We start from the raw sequence: 27,767 nt of genomic DNA, 5'->3' as shown, positions 1-27,767 counted from the left end.
GCACTATGCTCAATGGTGCGACAGATAGTCTTGGACACTACACTCTGCACTGGGGAAATACGATATCATTAGGTTTGCGGTAACACTAATGTTGCAGTGGTTCCGAAACGAAAGGTTTCAACTCGACGTTTTCATCAGTGTGCTCTGATCGTCTTTTGGAGAAAAACTGGACTCTGAAACATTATGTTTTTAGTAAGTTTTATTACCATTTTGCAATTTAGCCATAAAGAAACATTTATTTTATTTCTATCAGGAGGGTGGGATCGATTAAGTGTTCCTTTAGGCCCTGGGCACAAGTGTTTCCTCAGGCGTACCCAGTGGGCAATGGGAAACTTACCTACTGAGTTCGGGCAAAACAGTGGCGAAATTTCGGCACAGTGAGAAGACGTAGCTGGGTTTTTTTGTGGAAACTTCACATAATTTTGATAACTTACCATTTTGGCAGGTTCCCCCAGTGAAACCATCAGGACATAAACACTCTGCTGTGTTCGTGTTGTTTAGTACGCACGTCCCACCATTCATACAGTTTACCAACTGGCAGTGATCTGGTCAATAGAACAAAGGCAATGAATTAATAACTAGGGTTGATTTCACCAAGATTTTTATATATTGATCTTAACTGCCAATTGATCTTAGTTGCTTAGAAAAGCGTGGTATCACAATACAAATCACTATGGTGACAATGAAACGTTTGTCTTCAAAAGCAAATGCTATGGTAGTTTGGCTCGTCACCTTCTGCTAGTAAGCATACTTTTGTTATGCTTAGCTTGTGCTTAAGCAATGAAATTTGACTCAGACAGGAAAGATAAGCAAATGCTCCTACTTGAAGGTAGAGCGAATTGACATCGATCAAGTAAACTGACTGCGGTGGAATCTTATTTAATTTTGGGGTGAGCAAAGAGCATTTTACTTTTTACTGAGACTTAAACCTGCAACCTCCTGATACGCATGCCCGAAAAAGTAATTGACAAAATAGGGAGAACGTCAATTAAAACCCGATTACTTAATAATACTACTAATAATAATATTTATTATTTTAAAAACACATTCAGCGCTGTACAGTTAAAACAGCAATATTAAAATCTAAAACATTATAATCAACAAATTTGTTATGAAAAATCAATCTTAAAACGGTAAGTTTTCAGATAAGATTGAAAAATGGTAAATGTCTTGGCAGATTGGATGATTGGACTTGTTCTGCTCAGCACTAATAATGTTAATGCAGAGGTCACAGTCCGTGCGCAGAGTGCGAGATAATTAGCATATTTTCCAGGTTTCATTTGCAGTCGCGCGGCGCACTCAGACCCTTCGAGATTTCGCGTGACAGCGCAAGAACTCGGAGACGATGTGCAAAATTGGCTACAGGTCCCAGCAAGAGGGCAGTGTGGGGTAAAGCATGGAGTGGTAAGTTTCTTGAACATTTTCCTCGTAAAACAAATCCATTTTTACCGGATTTTCGAGACCAAACACATGTGAATCTTCGTCTGAAATGTGGTTGAAGTTTTACACTTTTTGTGGATAGGCTTTACGCTTAGGGTGCCCCCGACTGTTTCGAGCACGATTGAGACAAACGGAGTCCATATTCTGATAGACGAAGGATAGTTCTTTCGTTTGGTACCACATACACTTCTGCAGGTTTTGCCGTTGATATTTTTTTTCAGTGCCAAAAATGTGCAAAAATCATTGTTTGTGCCGCTTCGTTTTAGCTTACGTGACGTCATCATGTAAGAAAAGGCTTTGGTTTGTGTACTGTTCGTACAGCGTTCTTTTTTTATCATGATTGTTTGATGACGATCGTTGTGAAAAAAAATCATGAAGAAATATATTTCTCATGAGAAAAAAAAGAATAATATCAAAAATTATTTCCATCAATAATAACAAAACATGGCAGTTTGATGCAGGATTGAAATATGGAATTGTTATGGGTTTTCTTCGTGGTGGTTGAGACTCTGTATTAAATGTGTAGAGTAAGACTTAGAGTAGGTCTTCTATTTCTATGATTCGAATCTAAGTTCTATTTTACATGTATATTATTATTCAAAAAATAATATTTGTTTAATTACCTGAAAGTATATTCAATATTTGTGGACACGTTGTTGAGAAAATAAATAATACAATAATTATTGATTGAATTTCAATTTGATCAGGTGGTCAATACCTTTTGCTAGTTCATACTGGGTTAAATCCTATTGATTCGAGTCTTGGTTAACTCTTAATCAAAAAGGGAACGGTCAAACATGTCTAACTTTAATTTCACACAGCAAAAATATTTCACTGGGGGATTGCAATTTATTGGTACTAACTGTAGTCCATGTCAGTTTTCTGCTCAGTGTAAAGTGTTTCTGAAACATTTTGGTCTTCTTGGGCATGTTTTTAACTCTATTTGCTTTCTTTGTGTTCCTTTTACAGTCCCAGCTCTCTGAAAATTTTCCACGGTTTAAAGTGACGGGGAGACCCGAGCCTGGACGACTACATAGGGCGACTACTGTTGAAGTCGGGACTGTTGATTGCTTAGTCGAGTTGCAAACATTTTTTCAACTACTCGGTTATCGTGCCACTGCATAGTCGTAACTACAATGTACCTGCTTGTGAACCAATAGCACTCCGCACTATATGCTAAAACCAAGTTTAGTACATGGATCTCAGACAAGCGTACAAAATTTTACTAACAACATATGCACACACACTTGTCCACTATATATGTTTACTCGCGTTACTACTACTACATACACGTGCCATATGGCACGTTTGGCGTGATTGCTAAATTAGTGGAATGTTTGTCTGACACCGGGGTCTTTCAAGCAAAAGTGATGTCATAAGTGCAGAGTGCTATTGTATCGCTTGCGACCATTCACAACAGCGAAAGGCCCTTTGCGAGACCACGGCTTTGACTTAAGATTCGGCTCAGGCTAGCTTGGCCCCGTGGTAGTTTTAACAATTGCGCATGCTTTGCTTATGCCCCGTGGGGTGTCAGACATGACAGAGCCTGAAGCCGAATCCAATGCCGCAGCCGCGGTTTTGAAAAGGGTCTTAATTTACTTTACGGAACACAATCTGATTGTTTTTCACCAGTTACATAATCTTTCAATCCATTCAGCGTTAACTTTAATACATTGCGCCTGTGCCAAACAATATGCCGTAAGGCATCTTGGGCATCGAAAACTAGTTTAAAAGTTGCGACTCTTAGGCCCGACTAGTCGAGTAATAAATTTCACTAGGAGACTCCCTCACAAGATATTTTTGTAAACTGAACAAAACTGATATTTCTATTTAATTTATATTAATATACCAAGGTACTTTCCCAAGTAATTTTTAATTTGTATTTTGCTGTGGTCACTAAAGTTTTTTTCAACTTGTCGTGTGTGCAGAAACGCATCAAAATGTCGTCGTTATTTTATGTAAGCAGCTGAAAGGGACTTTAAAATAAATGTTTTGTAAAATTAACAAAGTTAAAAGGTTTGTCATCTGGTTTATTATTGTGTGTTGTATATTGAATATATTTAATTTGAAGCTGACCAAACTTTCCAGCTTTTAGTTGAGATTTCACAGTTAATAAGTAGGGAGAAGGCCAGGGTCAGGAATTGAACATTTCATTGGTTAAAAGAAAATAAACAAATGAGTTTTGAACCCTTTTTAATTTTATTTTAATCAATACAATATAATACAAAGAAGGATTTCTTTTTAAAACTCAAATATACTTGGATTCATAGCATTGGGTTGGAAGGCCATCATATTTTGGCACTGAATAGCAATTATCCGTTGCGTTTATGCCAGTTTTGGTTTCGTAGACGTAAAGATACAGATCAGATAATAACTGAAGCTAAACCCGGCCAAACGCCATACTAACGAATAATAGTCGGGCACCCCTTTGTTGTCAAAACAAGCCCCCGTGATTGCATGACATGAGCAAGGAATCATGCCAAACCAAAGGTGCCTTGCGTTTTGTTACGTAGAAGCTGATTAGTCAGTTGGCACGCTTGATGCACATTCTGACCAATCACGTTCGGGCTCACATTATACCATTGAGTAATGGCGGATTTTTATACCGAGAAAGTTCGCTCTGACGGCGACGGATACTTAGGGTGCCCCCGACTGTTTCAAGTGGAGTCAGAAACAACGACAGTAGCGGTTGAGTAGATGAATAATGTACCTGAACACACATGATTAAGGTTTGTCTGCACGATTTCGTTAAATGCTACAAAAGGGACTTTTTCGGAGACCGTTATTTTTGTACAACGATGATCATTTTTATAGTCCAAAATTCCTTATTTCTGAACAATTAAAAATTCACCTATGGTTTTTGTCATTACAATTAAGCATTCCTCATTCATACCGTCACGTTCTTGTATTTTTACATGGCTGGGTTTTCACGATATGATTTTTTGAAAATGTGCCCTCCAAGCTCATTATATATGCAAAACTGCGACTGTCTTGCATACGCCGCAAATGAAATAAAGGACTTTTCCGCACGGTGCGCAGTGACTGGTCACGTTTAGAAGCTTCAGACTAAAAATAAACAATGCTGTATGTTTTCCTTACCATCACTATTCGACTTAATTCCCTTGATATCAGATTGCACGAACATTTAACTTGAAAAGAATCCGCCAGGAGACTTACCTGTCTGACAGTATACCCCACTAAAACCATTTGGACACATGCATTTAGCAGAGCCCATAACATCCATACAGGTAGCTCCATTCTCGCATGGCATTGTGGCACAAGTAGCTGGTGCCGCTAAATTGAGCAAAAAAAATGAGTTTTCATTGATAGGATTTCTCAATTGGATTTCTCAAATAATAGACCATTATTCAGATGACTAATTGCCAGCTATGCAGCTTTACTGCTCTGGCATTTATAGTCCAGGCATTATTTTATATGACCTCTGACAAATTGCAACAGAAAGTATGTAAACTGTTTCATACCCAGAGTTATGTCCTCTATAACATATCAAAACTCTTATAGGCGATCCGAGTGGGAGAAAGTGTCACGGCGGCCATTTTTCAACTTCGGTAGCAAATACGTACTTTTTCAAGCAATGACTTGATCCTTAAAGACAGTGGCCACTATTGGTATAAATTGTGAAAGACTAGTCTTCAAAGTTTGTGTATCTCAACATATGCATAAAATAACAAACCTGTGAAAATTTCAGCTCAATCGATCGTCGCAAATTCTAAATTTGAGGTCTCGAAATCAAATTCATGGAAAATTACTTCTTTCTCGAAAACTACGTCAGCTTCAGATGGAGCTGTTTCCCACAATGTTTTATACTATCAAAATCTCCCCTTTCAAGAAAGGTTTTATGTTAATAATTATTTTTTAATTATTACCAATAGTGTCCACTGCCTTCAAGATCAATGTGAACATTCAACTTTGAATGACTTTCTTACTTCACAGAGATTGACCGGATTTGGTCGTCTATGCAATTTTCTTGATGTAACATGGCCCTTACGTAGTATTATAGGGCTGAGTGGGATAAAGTGTTTGCTGTTGTACATGTACACGTCTTAAAGCCACTTGACACCTGTGATAACTGTCCAAGACCAGTATTCTCACTTGGTATATCCTAAAATTTGCATAAAATATCAAATCTGTGTAAATTTAGGTCTCAACTGGTCATCGAAGTTGAGAAAAAACACCCTTGTGGCACAAACTGGAGTACTTTCAGTGGCCTATATAAAGTAATTCAGGCCTGACGTATTTAATTATGTATCTGACAGCACACAAGTTCACAAACCTTCAGACCTGAAGTCTTTTCTTGAGTGAGAAATTACCTCTTTCTAAAAAAACAAATACATTGCCCCAGTAGGGAGCAGTTACTTGCACTGTTTATACTACCAAAACCTCTTCATTGCTTATTACCAAGTCAGTTTTCAGGTTTAAAATTATTTTGATTAAAGGGAATGTACACGTTCGGTAATTGTCAAAGAACAGTCTTCTCACTTGGCGTATCCCATCATAACCATGAAATAACAAGCCTGTGAAAATTTGGGCTTCATTGGTCATCGAAGTTGCGAGAAAATGATGAAAGAAACAACACCCTCGTTGGACAAATTTGTGTGCTTTCAGATAATAATAAAAGACTTCTAGCTAGAAGTCTTTTATTATTTTTAGTGAGAAATAACCTCTTTCTCAAAAACTACGTTACTTCAGAGGGAGTCGTTTCCCACAACAGTTTGTACTATCAAAAGCTCTCTGTTAATGTTTGTTTTGAGTAATTACCAAACATGTACCAATAGTGATTCTGAAATGTAAGCAAACATATCAAACTGCAACTTACTATCTTCACACTTGTCTCCAAAGAATCCCATTTGACATTGACAAGTAACCACCAGGGTGTCGCTGACTGAACAAGTTCCACCGTTCAAGCAGTAGTTAGAGCAGCGATCTGAAGATTATTACGTAAAATTAATTGGAAAATGAGGATAACTATTAAATCTAAGAACAAATCTCCAGCCTGGAGGCTCATTAACTCATAAATGGGAGCTCATCGACTCAAAAAGTTCCAGTCTGGAACCTCAATAATTGTAATAAAACATTTGGCATGGATTTGTTGACCAGTTTAGTGATTCCCTTTTTTTTTTTTTTTTTTTTTTTTTTGCTTAATCATGTGTTTGTTTTGATTTTGAAGTTGATTTTATTTTCAATACAATCACTGACAATGGATTACTAGGGGAGGGTTAGGAGCCCGCTGATAACTCTTGACCCCCACCCATTATCAACAAACTGCACAGACGAATATTTCAATAGGCCTACATTAAATAGCTCCCCACCTCAAATTCTAAACTTGGGGTCTCGAAATCAAATTCGTAGAAAATTACTTCTTTCTCGAAAACTACGTCACTTGAGAGGGAGCCGTTTCTCACAATGTTTTATACTATCAACCTCTCCCCATTACTCATTACCAAGTGAGGTGGATTTTGAGCAATAACCAATAGTGTCCACTGCCCTTAAGCATTATTCCCCAGCCTGCCGCCATCACTTTTTGTGACGTTGGTGCACACAACACATCACTTTGTATGTGTTGTAACTTTTTTTGGCATGGACACAACCGGCTTATCGCAGAAAAAAAAGTGTTGTGCCACATCCTTTTGTCGACTCAAAGGGTGTATGTTCTTTTTGAAGGACAAAATATTACGTGATGAGGTGCTGTAGTTTTGGGGTAATGAGTTAAACAATGTCATACAAATAATTTTGCTCTCATAAGACCAAAATTATTTTAAGCATTTACAAACGTATTTTCATTACATTGTTTTACTCATTTCTCAAAAACAACAGCACCTCAGTAAGTAATATTTGAAGGGAAGCTTTCCACTATCACTATCTTCAAACACTGTACGTTTAATGTAAATCTATGGACATTTTGATAAAGTACCCAAATCCTTCAATCAGTATTTTAAAAAAGAGACACTTCTCTTGTGAATTGGTACTAGTGAATCTTGTAGGGTATTTAGAATCTTAAGATTAAGAACCTAATTTGACAGGTAAACTGTCTCTTACCGGTGTCGCATCGGTCACCCGAGTGTGTGTTGGGGCAAGCGCATTCATATGTCTCTGTGTCGTCTGGTTGGTAGACCACAGTACATGTGCCTCCATTCGAACAATACTGCATGGGGCATTCTGGATTGGAAAGGCACAATTTAAAATTAGTTATATCAAAACATTGACTGATGCTGCTAGGAAGGATATTTGCTGAATAAAACTGGCAGATTGAATGTAAAAGAACGCGAGAATCAGGCTCTGCTGTTTTTGATCAGCAGAGTGTAAGTTTGAGTACCGGTCACGAAAAAAAAATCAGAGCAAAAACAATAAAGCAATTAAGTATAAATACGTACAAAAATTAATTAAATGTTGCATCTGGGATAAAGAATCTTATTATTGCTTTACACAAACACCAATGTGTTTTAACAAGCACTGGAGCCTATAGAGAGAGCTTTCTTAATATCCCCCCCCCCCCCCGCTGTAAGATACTGAGTGTACAGTGCTTAATGTCAGTGCACACAGCTGTTTGTTGCAATTAACTCTGTGGTCCTTTGTTTTATACAAATCACAGTGTGGATGTGTTGAAGTCCACATAGTGTTTCAAAACAAAACAAAATCAATCTTTGCTGTGTTTTTTCCGGTGCGAGCCTTGAGTAAATGGTGCTTTGCGTAATGGTTGATGTAATTCAATCTGTGGTCCAGTACAAAACACAGTGCGGATGTATCTAAGTCTACATAGTGTTTCAAAACAAAAAAGTTTCAAGCTTTCCTGTAATATTTTTTCCTGCTGTAAGTCTTGAGTATAAGGTGCATTGCATGATATTTGTTGCAATTCAATCTGTGGTCTACTACAAAATACAGTGTGGATGTATCTAAGTCCACAAAGTGTTTCAAAACAATAGTATTGTACTTTACCCATTGGACTTTCACAGTTGTTTCCTGTGTACATTCGAGGGCACACGCATGTATAGCCATCGGGATCAGTGTTATCCTCATTGCATGTACCGTTGTTCAAACAAGGACTGGAAGTGCATGGTTTATCTGTTATGGTTAAAAACAATCAAATTGGATTAATGTAATAAAATCATGTTGAACCGTTTTGTGAAGTCAACATCTCTTCTTGTGGATTTCGTAAGAGCTCATTACCTAAGTTCGTCGGCCACATACTCTGAATGGCTAGATGACGAAAACGTCAAAAGGAGACTTGGGTGGATTTCATATAGTTAAAGGAACACTTTGCCTTGGATCGGTCGAGTTGGTCTTTGAAAAGCGTTTGTTATAATATGCATATGGGTAGAAAGATGCTGTAAAAGTAGAATACAATGATCCACACAAACATGCCTCGAAAGTGCACGGTTTTCCTTTTACCTCGTCGGCTAACACGGTCGGCCATTTATGGGAGTCAAAATGTTGACTCCCAAAAATGGCCGACCGTGTTCGTTCGCACAGTAAAAGGAAAACCACGCAATTTCGACGCAAACTTGTGTGGATCATTGTATTCTACTTTTACATTAGCTTTCCAACCATATGTATTTCACAACAAACAGTTACAAACGCATTTTTATAGACCAACTCGTCCGATCCAAGGCAACGTGTTCCTTTAAAAGACTACTCTGATCAGCATAGCGTGGATTCGAATCCCAAGCCATGACACTTGTGCACTTTTGAAGCAAGACACTTAACCATTGGTTCGTCCTTCGGATGGGACGTAAAGACGTTGGTCCAATGTATTGTGAAACGCATGCAAAAGAACCAAGTGCACTTTGTCGAAAAGGGAAGGGGCTCGCCCAGGTGTTCCTGGTGTGTTTGTATATACTCAGCGCATTGAGTACCTTGTTTGGTAGATATGTTCTCTTTGTGTCTGCCATATTTCCATATCAAACGAAGTCATATTCGAAAGAAAAAAGTCAACAGCTGATTTCGGTTGTTACAACAAAATTAAAGGCAAGGTGTTTGTTACATTCTTAATATTTTGCACAATTTTATTTGTCACTAACTCAATTCAAGCCCTAATTTTCTTTTCTCGTGTATATGGTTGATCAAACATTACATCTACAGTGTGCAATTCGTCAGCTCAACCAATCTTGTATAACCTTTAGCTAATTTGCCTCTTACCCCTTGCAGCTTTTAAACACACTGGACACTATTGCTAATTGTCGAAGACTAGTCTTCTCACGTCGTGTATCTCAACAAATGCATAAAATAACAAACTTGTGAAAGTTTGAGCTCAATCGGTCTTCGAATTTGTGTGATGTAAGAAAAAACACCCTTATCACACGAAGTTGTTTGCTTTCAGATGCTTGATTTCGAGACCACAAATTCTAAATCTCAGGTCTCGAAATCAAATACCTGGAAAATTACTTCTTTTTTGAAAACTACATTACTTCAGAGGGAGCCTTTTTCACAATGTGTTATACTATCATAGCTCTCATTACTCATTACCAAGTAAGAATTTATGCCGATAATTATTTTGAGTAATTACCAATAGTTTCCAGTGCTTTTAATGTTTAATATTGTATAATAGACTTGTACTCACACAACTCGCACATTGTACCCATGTAACCCGGAGCGCAGGTACATACATATCCCGAACCACTGGCTTCACAAGTTCCACCATTCATACAAGGTCCTGACTGGCAAATACTAACAACTGTTGGACAAACAAGAAAAAATATCAAATCGGTACACGTCATTTATTTTATCACAGCCCAATTTCATAGAGCTGCTAAGCACGAAAATGTGCTTAGCATGAATTTTCTCCTTGATAACAACAGGATTACCAACCAAATGTTCATATGATATTCAGGATAAGCAAACAACAGCTGATTGCATACAAGCAATATGCAACAAATAGAAATGTTGGTATTCCTGTTTTTATCAAGAAAGAAATTTCATGCTTAGCAAATTTGCAAACTTGCTCTATGAAATTGGGCCCTGGTTGTGAAACCAAGGACTCTCAAAAAAGGGAGCGTAACCACCGTACAAGCTAAGAAACCAATGGAGAGAAGGCAATGAAGAAAGTTTCAGCATTAGGTATGGAAGGAAAACCTTCAAAATGCCCAGTGGAAATACATTCACAGTTGACGAGCAAAAAATACGAGCAGACCTTCTTTCCATGGGAAGCAAGTGTAAATCGGAAGAACCAAGAACTCCAGTGTCTTTGTCAACAACGAACTAAAACAAAAGATTAATAAGTCAGATTCCAGAGAGTGCTGTCACAGTAGATTGTACAGAAACAGATACCTATATATAGAAACATTTAAAAACCGCTGAGAAACTTACAAAACACAGCGTTTATTTTAAATAATGACAGAAAAGGTAAGATTCCAGAGATATTTGGCGCACCAATTATAATATGATCAGAAAACAGATACCTACATAAAAGAAAGGAAGAACATCACCCGAAATGATTTTCAAATTCAAGACGGTAATCACCACCAGGAGAAAAAAAGGTCTACCAAAGAAAATTAAAACCACCATAAAGTGCAATATTGAGAATGAACCTGCTAAGTTGAAATATAACACCTCAACTGTTCTAAAGATATGTCTACATGTAAAATGGCACAAATTACTGTTTAAAGTAATCTATCTTTATACCAATTGAAATGCTGAGAATTCACGACAAGAACCACACCAGATAACTACAGCTACAACCATTAGATTTGGCAAAAACAGATGTTTTATAAAATTGTCAAACAAATTCTAAAGAGGTTTTTGAACAACCAAATTTTGAGTAGGACATAATTTGACAATGACAGGTAAATACTGATATTTCTTGACAGGAGGATTCGGATTAAAAAAATATGCCAAATATGACTTAATTTGACAAAATAATTTGTCATTATTCTTCTGTGTCAAGCTGTACAAAGATTTAAAACTTGTGTTCTCTTTTGTTTCTCCTCTTTTTTTGTCCAGGGCTTTTTTCCTCGTTTTTTTTTTCTCGGGTCAACTACAAAAAGATAGATAACTATACAAAGTTTCACATCACTAACTATGCAGCTTTAAGTTTATGCTCTGAAAGGATGAAGTGACTTAAAGTGGATGATTTGTAGCAGTGAAGGAAAAACTGTCCACTCAGGCAACATACAAGCAAGACCTGAACTAAGTTGATTCTAAAGCAACTATTTCTTAAAAAGAACACTGGAGTTTTCAGAGCCCACACCTCCTCAGTAATGATGCAAGGAACATTCTAAGAAAGAGAGTTTTTGACATCTTACTCATTTCACATAGGTCTCCAGAAAAACCTTGTGGGCAATTACAAATGAAGGAATCCGATTGATTGAGTACACATGTTGCTCCGTTGTCGCATGGTGATGACGCACACGGGTCAGGGGTCGCTTTGCAATTCAAAAGACATAACAAGGAATTGTGTTCAGGAAAACATTTCATTTTACAACAACATTTTGAGAGATTCTTCGTTTATACGGCCAAAGCGAGATTTAAATTTTAACTCAACAATAGTTATAGCTAGATAATGATATATTACTTTTAGGATCTAATAAACTTTTTACTCAATAAACTATAATTGTATAGACGATCTGACCTCTGACGGCACACGAAAACCATAACATGATTCGCGCGCACACCGGTGGGCAAAACCTTTGTGTTTTGGAGCCAGCTAGAAAGTGTACGCAATCTTACCGTGACTAGGCAACTCAGTGCCCGGCGAAACACGACGTATATAGTGTTTTGCGAACAGAGGGCGGTTTGAATGTAAACATTGGTCACATCGTCTATAGAACTTCAACTGCTCATTGTCGTAGTCTTGCATATTGTGTTAGTTTGGGTCAAGCCAAGCAATGTAAACTTAACTTTCCAAACGCGAACACTCTGCCTTCTTTCTGGACCATTGAGGTCCGGCAGCTTTACTGCTTTGTAACTAACATCAACAATATTGACCGTACTTGTATAGATTGTTCGTTTGTTTAGAAACGGGTGTTCTTTTACAGGAAGGAAGACTCTATACTCTTTTAGTCTTAATGGCCGGTGTCTATAAATCAGTTTTGGTGTCGGTCTTTTAATTCCAAGTCTCAACTACAAAACTAAAAATATAATCTCCAACGTCAATCATTTTGTTTACTGTCTTACACATTTCACAAGTCTCTCCACTGAATCCCATCGGACAAATACATGAGACGTTTGTCCCGGATACCTCGCACGTTGCTCCATTCTTACATGGGGATGGACTGCAAAGATCGACCGCTGTAACATTGACGAGGCAGAGTAAGACACTTAAACATAATTGACTTTGTACAAACTGTGTATACTATGGACATCACACAATTAAACATTGGTTAGATATTACAGTATGCATTTAGCTCCACGAACTTCTAATGGTAGTCTTTTGTGTCACGATTATGTAAGAACTGGTAAATTATTAATCACAAATTACATAAAAACAAGCATAACTCAGAAATAGTTCAAGTAAGTAAACATTTCTACGAAGAAATTCTGTCTCCTGAAATTAAAATAAATAAAATATCCTGCAAACAAAATAATAAGATCGGATGAAAAATCGAGATAAATTACCAAAAAACATCTTACTGTGTGGTGAGGATACGTAGGGAACACTTTTAAAGCACTTTCAATTTTGAAGAAATTTGTGAGCAACGTTGTCAAGTAGATTCAGATGTATTTACAGGTGGCAACAATTTCAATATACAATTCCACGGGTGTACACTAATATATCTGATTGCATTTCAAACTCTGAACTCTGACCTTTCCATCCTGATGATAAAGGAAAAAAATGAAGGAACAAATTGACAAGAGGAAATAATATGAAACTTACAAGTCTGGCAGTTGTCTCCAGTAAATCCCTGAAGACATCTACAGTTGTAGGAGTCCTCTGCCATATTAGGTTCGCAGGTTCCGCCGTTCATGCATGGGTCAGAGTCACACCTACTGCCCGCTGCGATAGGCGACAGACAAGGGGGAAATATACAACCACGTTAATCCCATTATGAAACTGACAAATAATACACTTTTTCACATTTTAGGGCCAAATGACATAAAGTGTTTTTACAGACCTAACAACCAATTTCAGAAAAAAACGAAAAAAACAAAAAACACCCAGATTATTCACACATTAGTTTTGACTTTATTTACTAGGCGATTTAGATACTGTTAGACAATCTGCATGTAATAGAACTGCATCTGGGAATAAACTGGAAATCGGTTGCCTCCATTTCTTCGGACTCTTGGAACAAGGCAAAAAGACGATGTGCATCTTCTATATTTTTTTAAAGATTGAAGAAGGATTAGAAGGGCAAAATAGTTAGGTTTGGAGGAATTTTTCCGCTCCTTTGTGGTTGTTGGCTGCCTTGGCATAATAAATTGCAGAGGCTATTAGTTGTGGACTTCGAAGGCAATTGATACCTCCGCTGCATTCAAAATGAACACTTCGGTTCCACACAACCTTACGGTATCCCCGAAACATTTTTTTCAAACTAAATTGCCAGTACTAAAGTTATACTACACTGCCATTATTTTCTGATATTTTACTTATGATTTTACGATTCATAAATCAGCTAAACTAAGAATAGACAGTTAACTAATTTCACCTACAATCTAAAGAATTGCTCTTTGGCTTTTCTAGTTTTAACAGTTGCAGATACTAATCAAACTAGTTTGTATTGGACGGTCATGTGCGAAAGGACACTCTTTGGTTAAGGGTAGGGGGTGGGGGCAGAGGAACTTAATTGTCACGTGTCTTTCAAAAGCATCATCTTTTTATTGCGGATACCAAATCTTGTTAACTCTTACTCTTACTGTTTTTTCCAAAAGAAAGGGCAGTTGACCTCCCCCAAATTAGTAACCACTTGCCCCCTCCCCCGAGTTAGTCGTACGCCTAAAAATAAGGTGATGCTAATCTATCTATTTTCGCTACAAGATGTTCTACTTATTAGTGAGAGTTAAACTAAGCCATCTGAACTGAATAACTAAGACATGGTTACATGTTATCAAAAGAAAACAAGCATATCCATTTTGCTGTGCCCCAGGAACGCAGTGAATTCTTCTATGCTAAACGAAATCTTATCTCACAGTGTCATCTTACAGATAGCTTGAATCAGTTTCTCCCGATGTTAATCTTTACAAATGTTATTTTTTGAACCAAAGAAGTCGACTTAACCGTGCCAAATCTTCGACTTAATGAAACTGAAATGATAAATTAATAGAATTTTTAGTTTCAAAGTCATCTTGATGAAAACACAAGTGTGACATTTCAGCGAATTCCATCACATTAAGTATTGTCGACTGGTGATGAGCCAAATCAAGAGAAATCGACGTGGTAGGATTGAACCTATACAAATATGTTTTAGTTTAGTACTAAGTTATCTCCTCCCTTTATACGGTGTATTGGCTTTCATGAGCATTACCCCTACCTCGTTCCAACATTTTAAGTGGAATTCAGCAAAGTTCACGACTTGACATTTTTGTTCAAGCAGGTCTTTAAGACATCTTGTAGCAACTACAGATTCAATTCTAGTAGAATGCACTCTTCCCAAAACTCAATGCGGCATTTTCTCAAGGTTAGTTTTTTTTTTAGGCTAAATGACAACACAACAAACATGAACAGGGAACTAAGTAAAACATAAGCCAGTGAAGTGGAAATACATGAATTGGGTTAGAAAGCATACAGAAAGAAGCTGGGGGTAAATAATGAATTGTTTTTTAGTGATGAGTAGAAAGTTGATGAGTGAGAAGAACAACTAGGTAGCGGTAACAAATATACACTACAGAGAAGGCCAATATCCAATCTACTTACTAACTATCCACGACAATAACATTTTAACCGACAGGAGATGTCAAACATGAAGTACCTCAGCTCTAAACTGTCAAGCAAGCCAGAAAGAGGGCGCTGTGGTGGCATAACCGCATGTAACTTACCAGCGATTGTTTCACAATTGTTGCCTATGTGATTATCGGTACAGTGACAGAAGTAGCCGATACCCCTATGCTCCCTGAAACATGCTCCACCGTTTTGACATGGATTTGGCTCACATTGATGTGTCTCATTAGCTAATTATGAATGAAAATGTGCCAAGAGCATTGCCAGGAGTTTATTACAGTTTTCACGAAGCGGTATGGTGATTAAAACATTAAACAGCCAATAAAGGATGATCTGAATATTTCAACCATAACCTTTTTACGGCCAAAAAGACAACGTAGATACCGGTTAATAACCTTTTTTACTCTCAAACTTTGCATTTAGTGATAAATAATTCGAGTCAAAAATGCACCCAGCCACACGGCTTTTTCAGCCGAGAGTCAAAAACGGCTTATAATGACCCCTTGACGCCAGTGACGATTTTCCCTCCTAGTTAGGTTTGAACGCAGTTCTCCAGCTTTGGCAAACTGAGGGCGCAATTTTGGAATCATGGAATAAAGATGCCAAGTTTTTTTTTTGCATTCAAATGTTTTTATTGAATTTTCTTAATCATGTACCAAATGGACTTGCCGCACAAAGAACAGTTGAAAACAAATAAAAAAGTGCCTTTTTTCTCAATTAATAACGAGCTTCGGTCAACATTTCTTCAGTTTCTTCCCTGTGGTCAAATATGTCACTTCGTAAAATTAGGTTACAAAGAAGAAGCACCACATGAACAAATTAATGGATGAAAACACAGTCTGAAATGACAGATTGAAAGACTGCAAAATGATATGAAAGGGCGTGGAAGCCATTGGAGTGCAGTGCCGCCCAACAAAATAATAATTGCGTTGAGCTGGTGTGCTTAAATTCTTTCGTAAATAAAGATTGTTTTAACTGTACAAAGAATGATTCAGAAGTTGTTTGAAAGCAAATAAGACCAGACAAAGTCGGATGGAGACAATAAAAATGATAAACAGGAATCATGCAGTTATAAGAGATATGAAAAGAAACAAGGAGGACATGATCAGATGGCTTAACATAATTTATCACTTTAAAAATACAGCATGGAACCGCATACCACAGTGAGTAATTGAGAAGAATCTCTCAAATCCGTTGTGAGAACCTTGGTAATTTTTCGGGGTCAATTTTCAGATCACCCCATTCCTTACGCTCATAAAAATAAATGCTCAAGATGCGCACCCAAAACAAAACAAATAATAGCACAGCTCAAATTATATGTTGTGTTTGAAATACATGGTATGTATCAAAGAGTTGTGCTGAGTGGGTGTGAAAGTTGAAGAGGGCGGTGGAGAAACTAAAAGGGAGCAGACTGGCACGAACATGCCCACTCGAAACCTTTGCCCATTTCCATTGTCCTTCGCCCATACAGGGGTAAAACAAAGTGCACAAACTATTGTTTAAATACATTATATAAGGCCCTCACTATTACAAAATAAATATATAAATAAACTTGTTCATTGTTACTTTTAAGTAGCCTCTTGTATCGTTTATGTGTTTAATGTGTTGATCTAATCGTATATTTGATAATGTTCCATTGAAGATGTTTGTACTTTGTTTTCACTGGTGATAAATAACCGAAGTCTTAGAGCTCCACTAAAAAATAATAATAATAATAATATAAGTTTTCTCGGTCAAATTCGGCAAATGAGCAGTCAATTTCATTTTCATGCGTTGGAATTAAAGCTGTTTTGCCTCTCCAGTTGTTACTGCGTTTCAGATTCAGAATTCGGCCATTCAATTTCGTTTTGAGTCGAGTCAAATTCCTTTAGCACTCTGTTCAATTTAGCGTATGTATCATCATTCTTTTTCGAGACACACACGCCTCAAGAAACGTCTGCGAATTTGAATGCTGCTTTGATGAACTGCTAAATTGAATGATTATTTTGTTAAATCGAATGACGCAACATTACATTTGACTAATCATAAAACGAAATCGAATGACCCTTTTCAGTAGCATTCGATTTCGCGCGAAATAGAATAGCTTGGTGGTTAAATTGGCTGTTCATTTGCCGAAATTGACCGAGAAAACCTATAATACTACTACTACTAATAATAATACATACACAAATATTTATTGATAATACAACTAAATAAACGAACACAAACAAATAAAAACAAATATTTATTATATGACCGCCCAATACAAATGTCTGTTTAACACCAAGGGGGAGGGGCACTTGGGACATTTGAGGGAAGCATGCAAAATTTTACCTGGAATGAGCAATGATCCCAAGACAAGTGGTCGATTGCAATTAAGAACTAACAAGATCAGAATGTTTAAGATTACACATGGAATTGAACAATGTTTGTAAAGATATCGATGAAAAGAGCCAAGAGAAACTATACCGTAAGGGGGAATTCAGCTGAAGTTTTGGAAAGAGTACATTATGGCATTCAAAACAAGTTTGTATGATAGAATCTTTCGAGACATGATCACCAACAAACTACATCAATATTGGAGGAGAGGAAGTTGTCCCTGATGGATGTCTGTTGTCTGCAACAGAGGTCTGCCGACTACAACTAGTAGATCAGTAGTGAAGCGACAACGTGGGCCTTACCCGGGTGTTGTCTATATACATTCCCTCAACTTTAAACTTTCCCCTTAATAATATTGTGGTGGGCACTCCACAACGTCACAACAAGTGCAGTTCCTACCTAAAAAATAAACCTTCCTCATGTGTTATGATAGTGTTTCTTAAAATTTTCTTATAAAAACATTGTGGGGTGCACCCAAACACTCCAAAAGTACCAAAAACTCGCCACACAATGTCCGTCCTGAGAGCACAGCTACCATCACAAGTCAGTCTTGTGTAATATTAGCGAGGTTTAGCTGCACGTTACGTGAGCAAAAACGTGAACATTCACTTCAGAGTTGTGTTGTTTCTAGGTAACGTCACCACTAGGGGCTTTGTTATTGTTATGCTCACGTATGAGGTGAAAATGGTAACTTCACGTATTCTAAAAATGTGACATTTTAACAACACAATAACTGACGTTCACGATTACGTTGCTCGCGTAACATGCAGCTAAACACTAAAGAGTGTCAATACTGCAAGTTCTCATTATCTCTCAATTATCATAAAAGTGCAGACATAGTTATTATTAAGCCAACCCTTAAAAACCCATAAGGAACCTTACCTGGAGTAGAGCAGTCTTGGCCGATGTAGGCGGCGGTGCAGATGCAGGTATATAATGGTGATTCATTGACACATGTTGCTCCATTTTTACAGGGTGCGCTCACACAGACGTCTGAAAGTTCAGAAAGTAATACAGATGACTACATTTATTACTTTATTAGCCAATAGCAGTGTAAGTAGCCAACTTTTACAGCGAGTTAATGACCGGGTTCTTGGCTGGCCGCTGTTAATGGACCGAGCAAAACAAAAATGTATATGCACCAAGAAAACTTGCGTTGTAGATTCAAATAAGCTACTGAAACAGTATTGTCATTTCAAGAGAAGTAGACAATTTGTGGGGTGTAAAGAAAAAACTCGAAAGTTATCATCGCTGCATGGTTAAAGCAATAAAATAAATGACCCTGTGACTTGGATAAACATGCACAAATAATAATAAATAATAATAATACTAATTTATTTTTGTAAAGCGTTTTACATGCACACAAATCTCAAGATGATGTACACAAATTGTTTACATAATTATTATAAACATTATGCTTAAAGAAATAAGCACAATACAGCAAGATTACATTGTTACATAAGATAAACAAAAATACAAACACTGAGATAAAACAATAATGGAAAAAAACAACAACAACACAACAATGAGACACATAAACACAAAGTGAACACAAATTATTTCTTTGGAATCGTCCAAGAGTCGTAACTATTTATTGCTATAAATAATAAGTTTTTAACCTGAAGGAATTCCACAGTTCAACCCGGAGAATCCATTTGCGCAGACACACCGATAATGGAAGTCAGAAAGCTGGTAGCAAGTGCCTCCATTCTCGCATGGCTGCACAGAACAAAGATCTAGAGGGGAAAAAACATACATTATTATACAATCAAGTTAGCCAATTGTGGTTGTTGGTGTCTTAGCATACTTCTTGACTTTGACAATAATAAATCTCAGAAAAATATTCAACGGGAGGAGCACTGATATTGGATTTGTTTGCTATCGGGGACTGGCAATGAGGTCCCTGTATGCAACCAGAGATTGTGAGTGACCTGATGAATTGCCTGGTTTGGGAACTGTTTCCCACAGTTTATGCACGCGAGATGTCATGACTTTTAATAATAATATATAAATAATAATATCAAAGTTTTGTATAGCGCAAGGACCAAACAAGGTACTCAATGCGATGAGTATACATAAACTTTCATAAAGATAGGATTGCAGTGATGAATTACGAGACACAATTATTTAGCACCCTATAAGGTGTTTTTTTGTGCTACGGCGCATACAGAGGCCACAGCCAGGATACAGCAGCCACAGCCAGGAACACCAATTATTTAGCACCTAATAAGGGTTTACAATGTGCTACAGCGCATACAGCAGCCACAGCCAGGAACACAGGGGCTAACCCCTTCTCTTTTCGATAAGTGCCTGGTTTATTTTACATAGGTCCCATCCGAAGTGTCTTGCTTAAGGACACAAGTGTCAAGGCTGGGGATTCGAACCCTTACTCTGCTGATCAGAAACACCAGAGTTTGAATTCGGTGCTCTTAACCGCTCGGCCAGTTTCGTTTAGTTTAAGGACGGTGGCACGAATTTCACACGCTTGCCTATATTATTATTGACACCAATGTGATCCTTTTTTTAGGCAACCAGGATAGACACAATTCTTTAATACGTTCAAATAAATCGTAAACATAAGTTGTTGTGTGCGCACATGGTAGTTATTTATGCATGTCCATGCTTGTTATCGTGTACGTACATGGTCATGTCATACAAAATAGTAAGTGTGCACGTACCAGTTATATTTTGTACGTACATTATAGTTGCGTGCACGCACATGAATAGCTTTCGTGTTCGTTCAAAATAGTGCAGGTGTACCATGTACGTACATGATAGTAATCGTACACCTATTGTCAGTTATCGTCTGGGTACAGTAGTTTTTACGTAAGTGATAGTTACCATGTATGCCTATGTATAATAATAATAATTAGAGACGGCCTTTTTTCATGTGGTGACCCCTCCATATTTTAAACAATGAGATGGTGATCAACAATGATTGATTCTCACCTGGGACAACTTCACAATATGTTCCTGTGTATCCATTGAAGCACTCACAGAAGATAGAGTTCCCGGGTAATGTGATACAATTTGCATTGTTTTTACATGGAGAAGAGTCACAGGAACCTAAAATTAAAAATATAATTGTGTAAAAGGTTATTCCTTTTTATGAGTAATTTGTCGTAGCGACTGATTTCTTTGAACCAGCGGGTAAAATTACATCGAGTGTTCTGATAATGGTAGTATACTGTGTTCCGTTATAAGGCAAATGGTATGTACTTATACTAATTGTTAGCATAAAAACTTACTTGGTTATAAACAATGGAGAGCTGTTGATAGTATGAAACATTGTGAGAGACGGCTCCCTCTAAAATTACATATAGTTTTTGAGGAAGAGGTAATTTCCCACTTTTAAATATTGAAATACCTGCCGCCGTTTTGGGCGAATTGAAAGCACAGACATTATTTTGTGCAACATTGGTGTTTTTCCTTTTAGTATTCTCTTGCAATTTCGATGACCAATTAAGCCTAACTTTCACAGTCTAAGATTTCTTATTCAGTGGATACACCAAGTGAGAACACTGGTCTTTGACAATTACCAAAGGTGCCCACTGCCTTTAGAGGGAAGGTACACTATTGGTAATTGTCAAAGACCAGTGTTCTCACTTGGTGTATCTCAACATATGCATAAAATAACAAACCTGTGAACATTTTAGTTCAATTGGTCATCGGAGTTGGGAGAAAATGATGAAAGAAAAAACACCCTTGTTGGACGAATTTGTGTGCTTTCAGATAGGAATAAAATACTTCTAGCTAGAAGTCTTTTATTATTTTAGTGAGAAATTACCTCTATTTCAAAATCTATGCTACTGCCACGGGACTCGTTTCCCACAATGTTTTATACTATCAACAGCTCTCCAATGCTTGTTACCACGGCAGTTTTTAAGTTAATATTTGTTTTGAGTAACTACCACACGTGTACCTTCCCTTTAAGAGCTATCATTGGCCAAGAGTTTCCACTGTTCAACATCAAAGATGGCGGCTTTAAGAAAATATATAAACACATGTTGTACCTGGTGGTATCTCACACCTTGTGCCAGTGTAATCATTATTACAAAGACATGCGTATGAGAATGATGTAGATGATTTCAAGCAGACACCAGATACACAAGGGCTAGACAGACAAGGATCTACAGAAAAGTAAGAAACAAAAAACACTCAACTAATACTACTTTGTTGCTCTAAAGAAGCACACGCTTACTTTTTACGATTTCTACTGAAAATAATGTAAACTTAAAAGTCTAAAGAAAGCACATGCTTTTACATTTCTACAGTCTGCTTTACAGTCTAGAGAAACAAATGCACTTCAGAAAGAAAGCCTTTTGCAGAATAGACTGACTATGCAAATAAAACAAAATTGATATTGTCAAGATTTTCAAAAAAAAATATATTTATATAGTAATATTCTTTAAAAACTATAGTTGTATGCAAGTCTCAAGTCTCAAATGGAGGAAATTTCAGATCGTTATCCCGAAATGTTTCAAACCTTTTTTGTTTCCAGTTCCCAGACACGATTATTAAATTTTAAACTGTCTCACAAGAAAACTATTATATCCGACCCCCCCCCCCCGAAATAAAAATAATAATAAAAACATTTTAAATTAGATAAACATTATAACTGTTGGTTAAAAAACAAAACAATAGACACCTTGCATAGCGCGAAACGCTACTACACCGACACGCCCGTTTTCACGCACAACGATCAGTTCGTCCAATCATTTGCCTCTTTTGACCCCAGTGAAGGTGCTTTTTGACCCCAGTGTCGGTGCTTTTGACCCCAGTGAAGGTGCTTTTTGACCCCAGTGTCGGTGCTTTTGACCCCAGCGAAGGTGCTTTTTGACCCCAGTGTCGGTGCTTTTGACCCCAGTGTCGGTGCTTTTGACCCCAGTGTCGGTGCTTTTTGACCACAGTGTCGGTGCTTTTTGAGCGTGTGACGTCACATCCAAGAGCTCTATACAATACAGAACAAACCCATTCAAGTATACCTCTTAGGACGTCACATCTTTCACCTTGGTACCCGTCATCACAAGCGCAAAAAAATGAATAAGTTGACGACGATCTCATGCATCTGCCATTTACACAAGGACTAGAAAGACAAGGATCTATAGAAAAGAGAAAAGAGAAACTTCTAGCACATCTACTAGTAAGACTAATGTTATCTCACCTGTGCTGCTCTTTTTAAAAGACTAAATTGCTGCTATGTTAAGCGTAGAAGTTTTCCATACTCCGCAGAGGCATAATAACTAGGCAATTTTATTTCTTTTAAAACAGGAGGGGCTCCCCACCCCGCCCTCCTTCCCTGCTGTTGAAACGACATATTTTCAGTATGGTTAAAGTACACACTGGGGAGGGGGTGATCTACAGATCAGCAAGGCAAAGTCGGGACTAATTGTTATTTTTAACTATAATTAGCTCCTTTTACAAGAAAAAATACTTTTCTGCAAAAAAAGAAAAAAGACAAAATAAGACTAAGAGAAAGAAAGAAAAAAAAAACACTTTTTTTGTTTGTCTTGGGGGGGGGGGGGGCTATTTTCAGATTGATTCAATTAAATCCCCAAAAACCTTTTCGATTTACAATTTTAAATTCCAAGTTTGATAATAAAGACACTGGACATTATTGGTAGTTGTCTAACACTAGTCTTCTCACTTCTCACTTTGAAAATTTGAGCTCAATTTGTCGTCAAAGTTGCGAGATAATAATGAAGGAAAAAACACACTTGTCAAACCAAGTTGTGTGGTTTCAATACACACTGCTAACAGCTCCCCAGTACTCGCTACCAAGTAAGGTTTTTATGCCAACAATTATTTTGAGAAATAACCAATAGTGTCAACTGCCTTTAAAACATAGTGGTTTTTTTACAAAACTGTTAATTTACAAAACCCCAAAACTGTACAGAACAAACACTTCCTCATATAATACCTAATAGGATGTCACATCTGTCACCTATGTAACCATCACTGCACAAACACACAAATGAATAAGTTGACGACGATCTCAAGCATCTTCCATTTACACAAGGGCTAGAAAGACAAGGATCTACAGAAAAGAGAAAAGATAGACTGCTAGCAGATCTACTGGACTAATTTTAACTAGTTTCTCTATATTCAGCCCTAGCGCAATAACTACATAATTTCATTCAAGGTAGGCAAGCTGTAAAAAGCTTTTGTATTGTTTTATTTATGATATTTCTTTTGGCAGGGGGTCCGGCTATTGATGTATCAAACCGTTGGGATAGGGTCAAGAGTTCTGAGCAATGGTTCTGAGAGGAGGGGCTCCACAAAACCATGACCTCCTCCCCGCCGGCAGCTGTAACACGATTGAGCCTCCGAGGTGGTTAAGTACAAAGGTTAGGGTTGATCTAAATCCATGCAGCAAGTAACCTCAGAAGTGATGAAAACTGAAAGGTGTTTTTTTTATTTTTTATTATTATTTTTTTTATAGAATTGCCTGTTCAAAAGGTTTAATATTATTACAAGATATAGAATAAGACAAAAACCTATACCTCTTCAGCTGCTGTTCGTATAGTGCAATACAAATAAGCATTTGACCTGAACTTCAGAGATGATTTCGCTCTAATGTTCTCTCTCCAAGATGGCACTTACCTGAAGATTGTACTTGACATGTGGTCCCTGAATACCCAGTAAGGCAGAGACATGTATAGGTTGTAGGACTGGAGGTCACACAGGTACCTCCGTTCAAACAGGGATTGGAACTACAAGCTCCAGCTGTATCAGAGAGTTTGAAAAAGTATTTGCACAGAAATGTTCATATTAAGTCAAAATGTTAGAATTACCATTACTTTAATAAAGGATCATAAACTGTTTTTGTCAAAGTGAAAAAGATGGTTTAAAGAAAGAAATTCTCAAGAAAGATACAATCAAAGTCGCCTGTAAAAGTTTTATCGGAGTACAAAGCCTACTTATTGAGAAAAAAAATCAATATTTTCATCAAGATTGTTTGAATCCATCCATTTTTCTAGGTGACAGCGAATATCAACCACATCTCTGGCTGTAATGAGGGTAGTATTCAAACGAACACCAACGATTTTTTGAGATTCCAATTTGTTCATACACTTTTGATTGATTCTGATCATAGGGGGCAATTCAGACAAATCTAATCGTTTCGTACGATGCTTACTGTTATTCCCATTTATAAATGTTTATCTAAAATCCTATCTTGTAATAAAGTTGCATATTTTTGTTGAAACGGGCATAGGCTTTTTTTTTGGGGGGGGACGCAATTTATTGTTAAGATCAATACCAGGGCGTGACCTTAATGTTAATGGATTTACTCTTTTTTATGAAACAATGATGAAGAAACAAATTATATAAAAAAGAAAAATAGGAAGAAAACAAACCAGTAGGACTTCACTGATCTTCTTTCTCTTTTGGACAATCACTGATAGTATGAAATGAGACCATATCTTGTTGAATTTTGTAAATATCTTTCAGTTACTGCTATGAAAACAAAGCGCAGAAGATTTTTTTTTTAAACTTTAGTATCAAGGATAACACAAGACAGTAACTGCAGTTTGTTAAATACCTGTAGGTGTATCGCATCTTGCACCAGTGTAACCCGTATCACAAAGACAGACATAGGAGATTGATGTCGAGGATTTCAAGCACAGTCCATTTACACAAGGGCTAGACAGACAAGGATCTACACAAACACACAAAGATAAAACAAATTATGAGAGTGATTTTTACAAAATAATCTTTAAAACGTAATCGAAGCTCAACCAGCAGGACCATCTAGAGCTGTGCCGGCAGAGCTTCCTATTAAAAAAAATATTAATAATAATATTGACACATGTGCAATAATATAGCTCAGTTGGTAGACCAGGGGGGCCCACAGGTACAAATCCCCCTCCAGTAAGTTTTCTTTGTTCACATCAACATTGAATAAACTAGGCATTAATAATAAACACCAGAAATGAGCACTATAGCCTAAAAGTTTCTCAAGCTCCAAAACTTACCTATGTTTGGTGTTTCACATCTGACCCCAGAGTAGCCAAATAGGCAGGTACAAGAGTACGTCCCAGCAGCAGAATTAGTACAAAAACCTCCATTCAAACACGGACTGGAACTGCATACATTTCCAGAGTCTTAAAATGGGAAAAAAAAAAAAATAAATAAATAATAATAATAATAATAATAATAATAATAATGTTGAAAACTTATATAGCGCACGTATCTACAAACAAGACGCTGAGTTTATACAAACTTTCAGAGAGATATAATAAATTATTGAAGAGATGGATTATGAGACCCAGTTGGGTAGCACCTTATATGGGTTTACAAGGTGCTACGGCACATTCAGCAGCCATAGCCATGAATCATTCCTGACTTATATAGTTTGTGTCTTTGTTAAAAATTAAAACAACAAGTATTACAGGGTGTCTCCAAGAAAAAGGTAATCCTACTGTAAAGAGATTCTCTGTTCTGCCATTAGCTGTTGTGACAACCTGAGGTTTACACACCATCTGAAGGCCAAGAATGACTTGGGTTCAAAAGTGAACCAACTGCATTTTTGCACCACAACTTCAAGACAATGGTGCTCCATGATGCGTGACCCTGGAATGTAACCCAAGGTTTCATTGGAAAGCACAAGGCTTCGGCTTTAAAGGGAAGATACACTATAGGTAATTGTAAAGACCATTGTTCTCACTTGGTGTTTCTCAACATATGCATAAATTAACAAACCAGTGAAAAATTGAGCTCAATTGGTCATCGGAGTTGGGAGAAAATGATGAAAGAAAAAACACCCTTGTTGGACGAATTTGTGTGCTTTCAGACAGGAATAAAATACTTCTGACTAAAAGTCTTCTATTATTTTAGAAAGAAATGACCTCTTTCTCAAAAGCTATGCTATTTTAGAAGGAGCTGTTTCTCACAATGTTTTATACTATCAGAAGCTCTACAATGATCGTTCCCAAGTAAGTTTTGAAGTTAATCTAATTTGTTTTAAGTAAGTGACCAAACGTGTACCTTCCCTTTAAGATGATACCATGCCTCTTTGCTTGTAAACATTACTTTTTTTAGACACCCTGTATAGCAAATTGTTGTTATATTGTACCTTATTGATGAACACAATTTAACTCATATTTTATCCTTCGCTCTGTTTTTTTCTTTTTCGTTTCTTCTTTTTTTTCTCGCGAGACAAGTAACATCTCTCAGGCGTCATTGCACTCCAATAAACATTTCAATTTGAGCATTATTGCTCTGCTAGAAAGAATTATAACATCTACGAAAACAAAATAGTCAAAAAGATCATTTTGGTCTTGAGGTGTGTATTCGTTTCTCAAGTTTCCAAAAGGAAAAAGACAAATTCTGTAGTTTTAAATAAGACACCAAACCATCTTGAAGACTGGGAAACTTAAACATGGTTTAGGAACAACAAGACGAACATCCCTGAAGTGAGTGATAGCAAGACAATTTTTATTCATAACGATGGAATGTAGTTGTGGCTTTTGGGGCGGCATATCGTTTCAAAATGAACTTTATTTTGATTTCAAATTTAAATAAAACGGTTTATTGTGTTGTTGACACTATAGAAAAACAAATCTTCTTTAAGCTTTGGGGACTACTTATTTTCACAATTTGTTCCAGAAAAGCCCGTAGCACATTGACATACATAGCTCGTGGTTCTAGTCAAACATATTGCCCCGTTCAGACATGGGTTTGAAAGACAAGGAGGTGTTGAACTTGAAACTGCAAAGTAACAGAAACAGTTTCTTCGGAACAGAAAAAAACAAATCACAAATTTACAGGGTTTACATAAGGTAATGGTGAAAGACTTCTCTTGAAATATTATTCTAAGAAATGCTTTACTTTTCGAGAAAACATTAAAACAACTATCAATTCTCGTTGTCGAGAATTACCGATTTATTTGAAACACATGTCATGACACGGGGAAACGTGCGGAAACAAGGGATGGTTTTCCCCGTTATTTTTTAGACTCCGATGACCGATTGAGCCTAAACTTTCACAGATTTGTTATTTTTTATATCAGTTGTGATACACAATATCAGTTGTGGTGTTGAATCCAATGAATCTGAGAAAAAATAGGAGGGTCAAGCAAAGACTGGTTATCTCGGTAAGCAAAGTGCACAAAGACAATCCAATTATGAATGATCAAAAT

General features: G+C 37.1%; 1 protein-coding gene across 3 annotated transcripts in view; it reads right to left on the bottom strand.

Annotated features, from left to right (window-relative positions):
• The window catches only part of LOC139938014 (uncharacterized), a 63,087-nt gene that overhangs the window by 9,412 nt on the left and 25,908 nt on the right, over nt 1–27,767 (bottom strand). Inside the window, exons 29-46 of one of the 3 annotated variants that reach the window (XM_071933364.1) lie at nt 25,603–25,731; nt 25,170–25,286; nt 24,230–24,352; nt 23,547–23,663; nt 22,612–22,728; nt 21,640–21,756; nt 20,576–20,692; nt 19,246–19,362; nt 18,509–18,619; nt 13,268–13,387; nt 12,568–12,681; nt 11,697–11,816; nt 10,016–10,129; nt 8,395–8,520; nt 7,498–7,617; nt 6,278–6,385; nt 4,618–4,734; nt 435–545 (exon numbers count right to left, since the gene is read on the bottom strand). In XM_071933364.1, the coding sequence (XP_071789465.1) occupies nt 435–545; nt 4,618–4,734; nt 6,278–6,385; nt 7,498–7,617; nt 8,395–8,520; nt 10,016–10,129; nt 11,697–11,816; nt 12,568–12,681; nt 13,268–13,387; nt 18,509–18,619; nt 19,246–19,362; nt 20,576–20,692; nt 21,640–21,756; nt 22,612–22,728; nt 23,547–23,663; nt 24,230–24,352; nt 25,170–25,286; nt 25,603–25,731 (2,115 nt within the window). The remainder of the gene's footprint in view (nt 1–434; nt 546–4,617; nt 4,735–6,277; nt 6,386–7,497; nt 7,618–8,394; nt 8,521–10,015; nt 10,130–11,696; nt 11,817–12,567; nt 12,682–13,267; nt 13,388–18,508; nt 18,620–19,245; nt 19,363–20,575; nt 20,693–21,639; nt 21,757–22,611; nt 22,729–23,546; nt 23,664–24,229; nt 24,353–25,169; nt 25,287–25,602; nt 25,732–27,767) is intronic. The other 2 variants (XM_071933366.1, XM_071933365.1) reach the window with 2 other exon arrangements.

The sequence above is a fragment of the Asterias amurensis genome, chromosome 6, assembly GCF_032118995.1.
Source record: "Asterias amurensis chromosome 6, ASM3211899v1".
NCBI classification, from domain to species: Eukaryota; Metazoa; Echinodermata; class Asteroidea; order Forcipulatida; family Asteriidae; genus Asterias; species Asterias amurensis.
Note: the sequence above shows the minus strand (reverse complement) of the source record. Positions and strands in the feature narration are given on the sequence as shown.